The 13211-nt window shown below is 40.4% G+C and overlaps 1 protein-coding gene across 3 annotated transcripts in view; it reads right to left on the minus strand.

The window, feature by feature from the left end:
• Nucleotides 1–13211, minus strand: part of IRF2 (interferon regulatory factor 2) — a 319691-nt gene that overhangs the window by 64749 nt on the left and 241731 nt on the right. For 2 of the 3 annotated variants that reach the window (XM_078678009.1, XM_078678010.1), the window contains exon 7: nucleotides 8727–8879. The exons of the other annotated variant lie outside the window; for it this stretch is intronic. In XM_078678009.1, coding sequence (XP_078534135.1) covers nucleotides 8727–8879 — 153 coding nt within the window. The remainder of the gene's footprint in view (nucleotides 1–8726; nucleotides 8880–13211) is intronic. 3 annotated transcript variants of the gene reach the window in all.

The following is a 13211-nucleotide window of genomic DNA, read 5'->3' on the forward strand; positions in this document are numbered from 1 at the left end:
AGGTTCTGGGAGTTTCTCTTTTAGTTTAACTCCAGGCAGCTTGCGCAGACAGCACGGCCTTAGCCCACCCACATCCCAGGAAAAACATGTGTTGTTGCTTCAACCAAAAATAAGGCACCACACTGAAGGGCATCATTATGTGTGCAAGAATTAAGATCCACTTAGTTAAAACGCCAGTAAAGACCAGGGAAGCGCGGAATGGGCTGCAGCCTATCTAGTAAGGATTAAGTATCCCAAAACAGGGGGCCCGAACTGGTCTAGGAATGGTATATTGAAGCAGAACCGCTAACATCAATCAGAATAAGGGGTGTTACTGAACTGTAAGAATGACCACTACAGAGCCCAGGCTAAGGTGAAAAAATATAGTTACAGTAGCCACCTCAGGGGGTCTTAAGGGACTCTGGAGCTAACTAAGTACCTGCAAGGCTCAACAATAAATGGGGTAATATTTATTATTATTTTTTCTTGGTCAACACAGGATTCAAATGTATAAAAAAACACCATTCTGTCAATGGTGGTGTCATTTCTAGCTTTTTCACATTTTTTAAATTCCTCATTCCAGCAACTTAACCTTAGACAACCTTAATTATCTGGCTGCTTGCAGCGTGAGGCATCACTAATAAATACAATGCAAAGTATAACCCTTTTCTCAACAACTCAACAAAATTATATTTCTGCAAAATTTGATTTTTGGTACTTGAGTAAGATCTGTATAAAAACGTTCCTGTATTTACAAAAGTATATTAACCCTCTGACCATCTATATTGGAACAGGCATACTACTGTTCACTATATTTACTGATCATACATATTATACATAGTACACCCACACACAAGTTATTGCAATCTCAATTGTGAACTGGCACGCACAGACAACTTCTTCTATAGAAACTATACCTACCGCGAAACTCCACTTTCGAAACCTGAACATATGATTTGCCACTATTTTATGTACAAAACATGAAGGCAGAGCATCTCCCCACTTCTAAGAGCCAGGAGATTAATAAAACAAAAAAATGACAAAACTATTTATTATAATTATATTTTTCCCTGTTTGAGTCAAGTGGCCTGAGTCTAGGACAGGACGGGGCCATCATCTATGACGGCAGCAGGCTGAGCAGGGAGGATAGTTGCGCACTGTAAGTGTGCATGTTGGTTTGGCCACGCATCTTAGGATGGCCAAACCGATATGCGCACTAACATTTCTCCAATCCAGCTGTATTGTACAGCCGGGTGGGAGAAAAGGCACCTGCCCCTGACTCTGAGCGAGCGTCAGTACAGGCCTCTCAGACCAATCCAAAAGCTGCTCTCATGAATGAGAACAGCGTGTGGATTGGGTGGGGAACCTGTGCAGTGCGTGATCGTGGAAGAAGCTGGGCTCCGGCAGCGGCAGGTAAGTCCTTTTTTATATACGTTTTATTCCCTATCACCCTGACCCCCCCCTAATATAATGTTAAAACCAAAATCCTAGGGCAGGCAAAGCAGGGTGGGTGGGATGTTGTTCTCTACTGTTCTGATCCTGGCCATCAGATTTATGGGCTTGCAAAGTAAGCAGCACTCTGCAGATGTCAGAGGACCACAGGTGAGGTAGAACATGCTTCCGAACAAGCGGACACCCAGAGCAGCATGAAGAACCGTGGAAGAAAAAAACAAAACAGGCTGAAAAAAAGAGACACTTCCATCCATGTTGCAGCAATCCCAAGATGACGCCCACATCGAGCTCCAGAGAAGCAGCAACCGCTGCCAGGAGGGCTGCTTGGTGTACCTTGAGGGGCAGAGTAGGGTTTTGGAGCGAAGGGGTTTGAGAAAAAACCCTCAGGCCCTCCTCACCTGACACTTTTGGAATGGTGCTTGCAGTGGAGAGATGCCCAAATGCAGGGCATCAGCCAACCACAGCCCCAGGAATGGGTGGCGATCATCAAAGTGAAGGGGTAGAGACCCTATAAGTGAGCTGCCTCGTTTAGCTAATGGACAGCTTGCCAGCCACTGCTAATTCAACCAGGTAAGTTAAAGAACACTGTACTATACACTATACAGTCACTATACAGACTGTAAAGAAATTGGATATTGCTTGACCCGAACTGAACTTTTGGATTAAAAGTGGACTATGACTACATCTGTGTTTACATTATTGATTTTGGACTTCTATCTGAGTGCTCGGATTGAAGTTTGTTTGCCAGTCTGCGCCACTTTACTCCCAGTGTAGGAATGGAGGTGTCTGCAGGTGGCATAAGGAAAATGTTTAAAGTAGACCATGTAGGATAATATATCTCCATGAAGGCCTATTTTAGATGGTAACAAAAATTTGAAACATAGAAATTAAAAGCAGACTTGACTGAGGTGAGCCAAAAATCTGACGAAGAACCTTTAGTTTCATTGGTGTGGGTTGTAACTTGTCTTACATCAAAAGTGTACACCCGAAAATATCACAGTGTTACGACAGCAACTACCATGCAAGTCAGATCAGGACAATCTGAGGCCTGAAAGACTGTCCACCAAACATTGCTAAAAAGACTTTGAAAAAAGCCCAGTTTTCAGCACTCATCAAAATTTGAGTAGACATTTGAGTTTGAAGAAATATAGACAAGCTGTGTAAGTGATTCAGAGAACGTTTAGCCCCCAAAAGATGACCAAAGTGTATGACTAGAAATGCAGCATACAATTCTCCTAGATAAGAGATTCTGTTCAGTTTTGACCAAGCAAAGGGCATTTAATATATTCCTTTGTTTGACAGGAGGCTAATGCATAGATATAATGGAAGCACAAAGACAACGCGTTTAAGAGAGCACAGCTGGAATAGGAATGAATTGCCTAGCAAATTGACAAGCTTTTGCAGGAAAGGAGTGGATCCATTTTAATGCACAGGTTCTTGACACCCAGCAGGAGCAGGCTTCTCTCGTAAGCATGGAGGACAAAAAGGCAACTTCTAGATAGGTAAATATCTAAAAAGAGCCGGGATTTCAGTTTTACTTTCATTAAGCGTGTGTTTGTTCAAATACATACAAGCTTGGACTCTTTAAAAGCAGGTAAACACTCAATTGTCTCTTTGAATAAAGTTTCCATCGATCTTCAACATTACCTAAGCATCAATTACCAAGAGACAATACATTTGGATAATAATGGCCAGTGAGATTGGGAAGCCACAGTCTAATGCTGCTCTCCTATCTTTTATTTTAAACTTGAGGTGATCAGCAAACTGATTACATTTTGCCATTGTATTGGCTTCTGCAAAAAAAGAAGGTGCTTTGTCAATTCTCGTAGAGTGGCAAAAATAGGTTTTACAAACATTAGGGGAAGTAACATTTTAATCAGCATAATATTGGGCTTTCGCAAATGTAACCACCTTTTTGTAATTATTGCAGACTTGCTATTCTTGGTTTATTGCAAAGGAGAAAGGTTCACGAGATGCTTGTTCCAAGTGCTTGAATTTTAGGTGCAGCTTATGGAGCTCTTTTTTGAACCAGGATTACAAGGTCTTGCTTTATTACAACTAATAGTTTGGTCAACATGAAAGATCATCTAAAAATCATACTTAGTTTTTCATTATACAAATGTAACAAGTTCTTAGGATCTAAGACAGGGTGAACTACAGAACTGAGCAAAGACTCTGAATCACATATTGAAATGAATTAATAAATTCCACAGTTGCCATGGGAGGGTTTCCTTGCTACATTATCAGACTACACCACTCTTTTCCATTTACAACTTTAACCAATGACTCCCCATTCGCTTCAAAGGCAGAGGCTCAACACACCAGTTAAAAGGGACTTCATAAAGGTCAGATCAAGGAATAACCAATAGTGAAATGAAAAAAGGAAGAGTACTCCCAGTTATTTTAAGGTCCAGAGGGGGGAGACAACAAAGCAAACTAAAGATACAAATACCTCTGTAGGGACCTATATTTCTTTTTACATTGAATAAATCTCAAACATTTATAAAAGAGATGCCAAAGAGAAAACTACAAGTTATTTATCAAAAACATTTATTTTTATTTATCTTTCTCTTTTTCTTAAGTGAAAATTTTTCTGAACATTTGTGCAACTGTGCATATCATTTTGTTAGCATAAAGGGTGGTCATATTTACACATATTTTTTCATTTTTTCTTGATGTTACATACAGACACAGTGGATGTGCTCTCTAATAGCAGTTGGTTTTTGCATTCATACATACATACTCACATACCAGTCATACTATTGCTATTTTTTAAAAAAGGGAGGGTTGCCTATCAAACATAAACAGACAATGTAAATCATACATAACATAAGACCAACATGAATGGCAGCTCTAAGGTGTGCTACATAGAATGTTATGGGAAACTAGATGGTACAATTCTGCTAGTAAAGGTGGAATTAACCAGTTCTTATCCGAAACAAAGGATGTAGGGCCGACGTACGTTTCGGTGAGTGTCACCTTCCTCAGGGCCGTAGACAAAATATACAACAATAAAGGAACATAGGTAATACTTAAAAGGTCGAGAGCACAATACAGTTTTGTTTCGGTGAGTGTCACCTTCCTCAGGGCCGTAGACAAAATATACAACAATAAAGGAACATAGGTAATACTTAAAAGGTCGAGAGCACAATACAGTTTTCTATGGCGTCGGTGGTTAAAAAAGATCTTGCTTTGTGGAGCAGATGCTGGTCATTCTTTTTGAGGCATGCGCTCAGATGCTGAAGTTAAATCCCTATTTTTCTTAGCTTGCAGTCCTAATAGTGGGAAATCACAGGGACCTCGATATATCATGTAGTTTTTCTGTTCTTGTGAGCTGGAACAGATATAAATCTCAGATGATGCGTTGTAACCAGCCTCTCGTACTGGTCTAGGGAGAGATGGCACGAGGGCCAAGATTGCAGGGGTGAGCTCAGTGCGGTAGCTTATTTTGAGAGAGGTCGGACATTTGCCTTCTTTCGCAACGAGCTGTTGTTTCGACCGGGGGTTCTGTAGAAATAATTGGAAATAATTGGAAATAATTTCTACAGAACCCCCGGTCGAAACAACAGCTCGTTGCGAAAGAAGGCAAATGTCCGACCTCTCTCAAAATAAGCTACCGCACTGAGCTCACCCCTGCAATCTTGGCCCTCGTGCCATCTCTCCCTAGACCAGTACGAGAGGCTGGTTACAACGCATCATCTGAGATTTATATCTGTTCCAGCTCACAAGAACAGAAAAACTACATGATATATCGAGGTCCCTGTGATTTCCCACTATTAGGACTGCAAGCTAAGAAAAATAGGGATTTAACTTCAGCATCTGAGCGCATGCCTCAAAAAGAATGACCAGCATCTGCTCCACAAAGCAAGATCTTTTTTAACCACCGACGCCATAGAAAACTGTATTGTGCTCTCGACCTTTTAAGTATTACCTATGTTCCTTTATTGTTGTATATTTTGTCTACGGCCCTGAGGAAGGTGACACTCACCGAAACAAAACTGTATTGTGCTCTCGACCTTTTAAGTATTACCTATGTTCCTTTATTGTTGTATATTTTGTCTACGGCCCTGAGGAAGGTGACACTCACCGAAACGTACGTCGGCCCTACATCCTTTGTTTCGGATAAGAACTGGTTAATTCCACCTTTACTAGCAGAATTGTACCATCTAGTTTCCCATAACATTCTATGTAGCACACCTTAGAGCTGCCATTCATGTTGGTCTTATGTTATGTTTGATTTACATTGTCTGTTTATGTTTGATAGGCAACCCTCCCTTTTTTAAAAAATAGCAATAGTATGACTGGTATGTGAGTATGTATGTATGAATGCAAAAACCAACTGCTATTAGAGAGCACATCCACTGTGTCTGTATGTAACATCAAGAAAAAATGAAAAAATATGTGTAAATATGACCACCCTTTATGCTAACAAAATGATATGCACAGTTGCACAAATGTTCAGAAAAATTTTCACTTAAGAAAAAGAGAAAGATAAATAAAAATAAATGTTTTTGATAAATAACTTGTAGTTTTCTCTTTGGCATCTCTTTTATAAATGTTTGAGATTTATTCAATGTAAAAAGAAATATAGGTCCCTACAGAGGTATTTGTATCTTTAGATAACCAATAGTGAAAGACTTTAGTATCGGCACATGCAAGATCTAGAGTGTGGCCACTACAATGAGCAGCACTACAGTCAGCAAAGGAAATATTAAACAGGAGATCTCTAAATATTGCCGGAGTCAGATTAGAGGGGATTTCAAAACGCACACATAAGAATTGATTAGGTTTTAACTGAGGAAAGGTTTGTTAGATGGATGGCAACTATATAACTGCATTCAGGGGTTGAGGAGGGTGGTAACACAGAAGAATATATCGTTCTTGAAATGCCTTAGGTGTACCTCGAACTGACAGAGTTTCCAAACTAGGCTGCATGACATCAAAGAGCCTTAAGTATTTTAAAGACTATTTATAAATAATAATAAAAAAACTTCCACCCCACTTGCCGTCATGGAAACTTGACACAATGGCATACCTCCGTGGCACTAGATCTTGGTACAACTAGAACAACAGTTACACAATCCTCAGTAAGCCATGTTTCGGTCCAGCAAGTATTATCTCCAGCATGTTCTAAAATAATGTGAATGTTTAGGCACTTCTGATCGGACATTAATCAACATGCCGGATACAGATTTTGCTTGGGGGGAGGGGGAGAGCAGGTTTGTCACAAACATTTAAGGCTCTATTTAGAGTTCCATGTTAATCCAACTGGGATATCTCAGGGTCGGACTTAATGATATTGGGTCATACCATCCCCTGAGATCAAAGGGTCCACAAGTTGTTTCTTGAAAACGGGGAATAACATGGAATCTTGAATACCAGATCCAAATCTGCCTGTTTTCCAAAGATGCTACCATCTATAATATAGTCTGCGGCTTAAGTATTTTTGCAAATACTCACATGATATGCTATCTCATGAGATATACCTTTTAAAATTAACCTCGTTGCAAGTAATCATTGTTCTTCAACTATTTGATGTTACAAGCTTCCCTGGTAAATGATTAGGATGATTGACACGTTACGAAACTATGTGCAAACTATTACGTTTCCATCTAAAGAAAACTTTTAGACATATGCTCCAAAAGATTACTTACTGAATTGAACTCGGTGACAATACTATGGTTGGGAAACAGAGTATATTGAATATCAGGTCAAGTGTGCCCTGTGGTGTGATTGCAGAGATAAATATGAGAAGAATAAATGTACTTTAACTATGTTCATGTTAGGGCGGTAGACCAATTTAGATTGCTTGACCCTGATCTTTGTTGGATTTAAATTTAAATTTTGACTGCTTGTTTTGGACCGGCGCCCTTCGACAATTACTGCAAATATGGACTCCGACATGAACTAAAGATTATACCATGAATTTTTCACCAAATGCTTTCTGCACATTTCATTTTGTTTTGATAACAAAACAGTTGTACTGTAAAAATATCTTAATCTCTATTGTTGTTGAAGTGGCACTACATAAAAACATAAAATAAACAAACATTTTGTTTGTAAAACTTAAAACGTAATCTAATCCTAGTCAAATTCAGAGGTAGGAAAAGTCAAACTTGTTCAAATAGAACTTAAGTACTTAACGTTTTTTAAACAAATGCTATTTTTGTTTGTCGTGGAACCGGAGATTTGGGGCATCCTTTATTCCTCTCCATTGAAAACATGCAGATGTTGTTTTGTCTTGCTGTCCCTTGGCTGTGACCGTCTTGAGTTCGCTGGTCTGATGATGGGGCTTGGAAGGCCTGACACAAGTTGGGTGAACCAGTGCCTCTAGGGACTTGCTACTTCTCTCCATCTTGGTGGTGTTCTCAGTTGTTTTACCGAGGCTACTATTATTGAAAAAGAAATGCAAGGCCTAAAACTGAACTATTAGTGTACTGTGATTGTGTCTTTATGTAAGGGTACAGTGTGTGAGAATAATACAGACTTCTGCCTTATGGTGAGCGCACAGACTTTTGACTACTTCTTAATTTCATCCTGTCAACTTATCTTGGACATCAAGATAAGATATTCACACAAGAAAACGAAGATGTGAACTGCCTCCAAATGGGCACAGAGGATTATAAAAAAAGAAAACTTTCATATATAAAACTTGCTGTGGACAGAGTAAATTTAAAGATATTTTAGCACTGACACAGCGGGACCAACAGTTCAGTTTTTAAATAAGATCTAGGTTTTATTAGTGACTATATGCCTAGCCAAATCAACAGTCGCAAACATGATATATCTCAGAACTGAAAGGTAAGAATGCACTATGTACAAATCATGAAACAACCTGTGTGACAGCTGCAGAGGCAAGCAGAAAAAGACAACAAAGGGTGCCATACTGTTTTAGAAAGCAAGTCCGGGATATGCTGGTAACTGGAAAGGATGGCCACGTAAAACCAACAAGCAAGCATCACTCGCTGCTACTCATCCCCATGTCGCCTCTACTAGGAACCACTACCCAGGCAGTACAGCGCAGCTCAATGACAAGCATATACAACTGGTACCGCCCCATAGATTCTCAAACATTTAAGGCTCCATTTAGAGTTCCCTGTTAATCCCATTGGGATATCTCCGGGTCGGACTTGGGCAGTTTATTCACAGTATAATCAAAAATACTGCACAGAGAGACACGTTTCTAGAAAAGGCTGTAACTAGCACAGCAGCATCCGTAAAGTCAGATTATCTCAACAGTTCCATATACAATGTTAAAACACACAGATAGTCACTAAGAACAGTAGATGGCTGACCTGCATACGAATAAGTTGGGGAAATCTGCAGCGGGTAGTGTTGAATTTTGCCAACATTCTGTTCATCACTCTCCGTTGTCACTTCTACAACTTGGCAAACATCTGGAGGGTTCGTCACAATCATTTGTTCCTCCATGTGTTCACTGCCTACAACTTGATCAGAAAAACATATCAATTCAATACCTCCTCATCAACTCCCCCATGTGTACTGTTGTAGACAGGCCTGCAATAGAAACTGATCAACAAACACGGCTCATGCACAGTTTGAAATTCTTTGGTACACTAATTATAAAATACTTTTACAAAAGTGAACAAGTTTCTCTCAATTGCTTCGCTTTCTAAAGTTGATTCGCATTAGTTTTAGGTTGCTATTGCAACAGCACTAAAGAGTAAGCATGGAATACTCATACAGCCAGTGTGAGGAAATGCATGACATAGGTGTGCAAGAACTGGATGGGGAGATGATTCAAGATCACATTTACAATCAAGAGCAGAGAGTCCTTAATAGCTGAGAGGAGAAAGGTAACGCTCATCCCTGCTGGCTGATTAGCTACAACTTGGAATACATGAGGATAGATGTATCGTCAGATTCTTATTGAACTGCAGGAGAGATGAGGTAAGATAATGTAATGGGCGGGTAGGGGAAGAGCCTGTTGGTTTTGTTTGCGTGGCCGTGTCAACATTTAAAAGCAGCCTACAATTAATATTTTTTAATTTGAGACATTGCTTTAAAGCCACTGAAAGAGTCCCAGTACCAGGGTCATGTCATATTTCCCCTGACTTTTGTGATTAGCATGGCAGCCATATTCTGCCCACTTTGTAAGCGCTAGACTACAGGTTTTGGCAGACCGCAGTACAGATCATGTGTTCTGTTGGTTTGAGATGTTGCATTTATTCTGTCAAGTAGTGAGGGAAAAGAGTAGCACACTTTGTTTATTCTTTGTATGAGGTGCAGCACGTTTTACAAATGATGTGAACTTGACCTTGTAGCCAGTTTGACTGTATTTTTTAGGGCAGTTTTATAGAGTACAAACATGGCCTGAAGGTATTGGAGCGCTTTACATGTGCACCAGTTGCATTATACAAGGACACTTTTTTTTTGTAGGCACGGGGGCCGATTACGTCATTTGCCCAGCATCTCACGATGTTGAGCCGATGTCGAGACTCAAACCTGGTTCCATAGCTCAAAAGTCGGCAGCTCTGGCCGTTACACCCCATCCTGTTATTCCTACAGTCCCAATAACGCAGACAGCGGTACCAACGATTCTTTTCATTTGTTCTACACAAATCTAGGCAATGTGATGCCCCCATGGAGTTGGGAGAGGGTCAAGGCTTTCATAGAGGTTCTCAAATCTCCTCAAGGAGTCATTGTGTGACTTTGCGTAGGACAGAGTTGATATCCTACTGTCTTACGTTTGCTTTGAGATATGAGTTTACAAGGATTTGGTTGAGTCAATGATGTAGCCAAGGCTTGACCTTCTTCTCCTTTTGCATCTGACTTGCACACATTATTTGCATTCACCAACTGGGGAGAGAGTTATTAAAAAAAAAAAGAACACATATTAAAATATCACACGTGAACATCTTTTCTCCTTTTTGGTAATCCCAACATCACATCGAGTACGTCTGTAAAGGTACACAACTCGTAGACTACCATGGCTGTAATAACTAAAACTAGAAATGTCTGTAGATCCTGAGTCTATGAATCGGCGTTTATCATTTGAGAGTGGAGGTGACACTTGCGCACCTAAACTTCAGTCAGGTGTACAAAAGGTTTGTGTATTGGGTTTTCTCCCATGCCCTATATCCATCATTTTGTTTAGGTTCAGATGTGAAATCATTTTGACCAAAAAGCAATGTTGTGCCGGGTTACGAGTTTTACTGAAACTGAGAGCTAAATTACATCATACTCAAAGGATGATTTTTACTTTTATACCTCTCTGGGACTTATCCAAAAACAACTCTAGCTTTTAACTGCAGATGTACTAAGGGCAAGGTTAGATACATACCTAGCAGCCAAATTTCACTGTGATTCAACATACAACAAAAGGATTTGAAATAAGTACTCAGGCATAAGGAATCACCACAGTGCAGTATGTGCACCCGACCTGTCTATGCCCTGGGGGACAACGGATATCTTACAAGAGAGTTTAAAACTCTTCTCTCTGCCATTGGAGAATACACGTTCAGATGTACTACTACCTGGTGGCAAAAATACTGGAAGAAAACTGCGACCAGTATTCTTGTGGCCACTAAAGGTTTTTAAGAATCAACACATGTGTTAATAGGTCTGTTCTTAAAAATCAGAATCGTAGTCGAATGGAATCCGACCTACCACATGAATTTTAATGAAGTAGGTCCCAAACTGTGAATCACTATGATTGGATGCCATCACAGGGATGGTGGGTGGCCTGGCAGGGTCAGCAGAGAACCTAGCTAGTGATCACATTTCTATAAAGTCATTTTTTTTTAAATGCAGCCCGTTTTCTTCAATGAAAACCATCACACCTATGAACACGTCAATAAAGTAAACATTTTTTTTTTTAAATCTAGCCTGTTTTCCATAAAGGAAACTGGGCTGAGTGTAAAAAGAAAACTGTACTACTCTCAAACATTTTCTTTTTTTTACATTCACAAAGTGAAAGCGGTGTCTGAGGCACCCATAGCCTTTTAAGAAAGGGTTACCATCCCACTTGGAGGTCAGTAATTTTTCAATGATTTACGACTGCTATTTCGGTCCTAAACCATTGATACCTATGGATAGTAATTGCTATTTGGAAGGGGCACGACAACACGCGCCTTCTAATAGCGATTCCTTATCCATTTCTAAACCCATTTTAGGAGTCGGAAAAAAGTTACGAACCATAAAATGAGTTGAGCACATTGCTAAAAGCAAGGTTTCAGTCGAAAACTCAGAATCAGAGTGTTTGTGATCAAAAAACGTGTTGAACTTTTGGCTTACACTGCAAGTGAATTCCCTTTGTCGGGGGTCTTTAAAAGGGGCTCCCATGTATGGTACGGCAGAGGCGAAGATAACCCATTTACCCTGCTCCATTCTGAAATGTAGGGCTTGAAAAGAGCGCAGAAGATGGAGGAAGAAGGGAAGGGTTACAATGCAAAAAGAGGTGAGGCACGATGGTCCTCATTTCCTATTCCATCCAATGTGAGGAAACCCACTTGCCTAGAAAGTGATACCTTCGCTCGGGCATGCAATCAGAACAAACCTTAATTGAGAGAAGGAGCTCAAACAAATGATAAGAGTGGCAGTGGTAACTGACCAACATACTCAGTCCAATGCAGAGACAGCAAAAAGGTTTTTAGGGCTCTCCATAATGCCAAATGGTTATGGATTTGAAGAGAATGCTTAAGCAAATCATCCCCTAACTTGGATCCTAAGAAGCGTAGAGCACTAGCCCAGAAAGTAGCTCACTTGGCTCTGGGGCAATAAAGAAAAAACTCGGAACTCAACTTTATAGGTCTTGCTGTATTACTATGAGCAAAGAGGTCGGATAGACAATTAAGACCTTGTCTGTAAAAGGGTCTGTAAACAAAACACAGTCTCTTAAAATCAAAAGTTCAGATGGCCGAGAAGCCAATAACAAGCTCTCCCAATCAAAATACTAGAGCCACAACACGATCAGGACTGCCCAGTTCAAAACACACTCCAGTAGGGCACAAGGGGCAGACACACAAGTAAACTGCTCAAGTAATCTAACCCTGATAAAATGCAAGCTGCTACCACCTTGGCAAAACGTTACTGAGTGAGGGAAGGCAGAGCGTTCCTTAGAAAGTGCTGTTGAAGTCTTAGTCCAGAGTTGCTCCCAGGAATGTAACCTTGGTGGACTGAGAGCTGAAGGCAACAGTGATTTGTCCAAATGGTTTATGACCTTCACGTTCAGGAGAAAATCCGTTTTATTAGCATTCAGCCTGAGAACGTGGAGCCCCACACAATGTTGTATAGCCTGCACTCTGAAAAGAAAAGGAAACTTGAAGGCTGCATACCCAGCTGGACAGTTCCCGGCTGATAGTCTAAACAGGAAAGAATAAATACACAAGGGCTCTAACTGCTGTTGCATCATACACCTAAAAATGTAAGGCTTCTGGGAAGGCCTGGGGAGCGTTATGCCCAACAGCCTTGCTATTCCAGGTGAAAGAAAGGACCGAGTTTGAGGCGGGTTACCTCCTTGTTGAAAGACAAGCTTCAGAATGGTTTAAGAGATGCTGATGTATGTTAGACCATGTTGTGACATTATTGATCACATTAGAAAAATCTAATCTGATCAGCCCTGTTTCATCGCCTTTATGCAGACAGTAATCAAAACAGCTTGTGTGCCCCCTGCAGTAAGAAAGCGAAGCTTCCTGGCATCCAGAACTCCAACTTTCTTCAGAAAATGAAAATAGTGTTGCAACAAATGTGTCTTCAAATTTAAACAAGGCTGGTTAATTGGGCAATAGTTGTCGACATCCCTTGAGGTGAAATTGATT

Source organism: Lissotriton helveticus, chromosome 2_2 (assembly GCF_964261635.1).
Source record: "Lissotriton helveticus chromosome 2_2, aLisHel1.1, whole genome shotgun sequence".
Classification (NCBI taxonomy): Eukaryota; Metazoa; Chordata; class Amphibia; order Caudata; family Salamandridae; genus Lissotriton; species Lissotriton helveticus.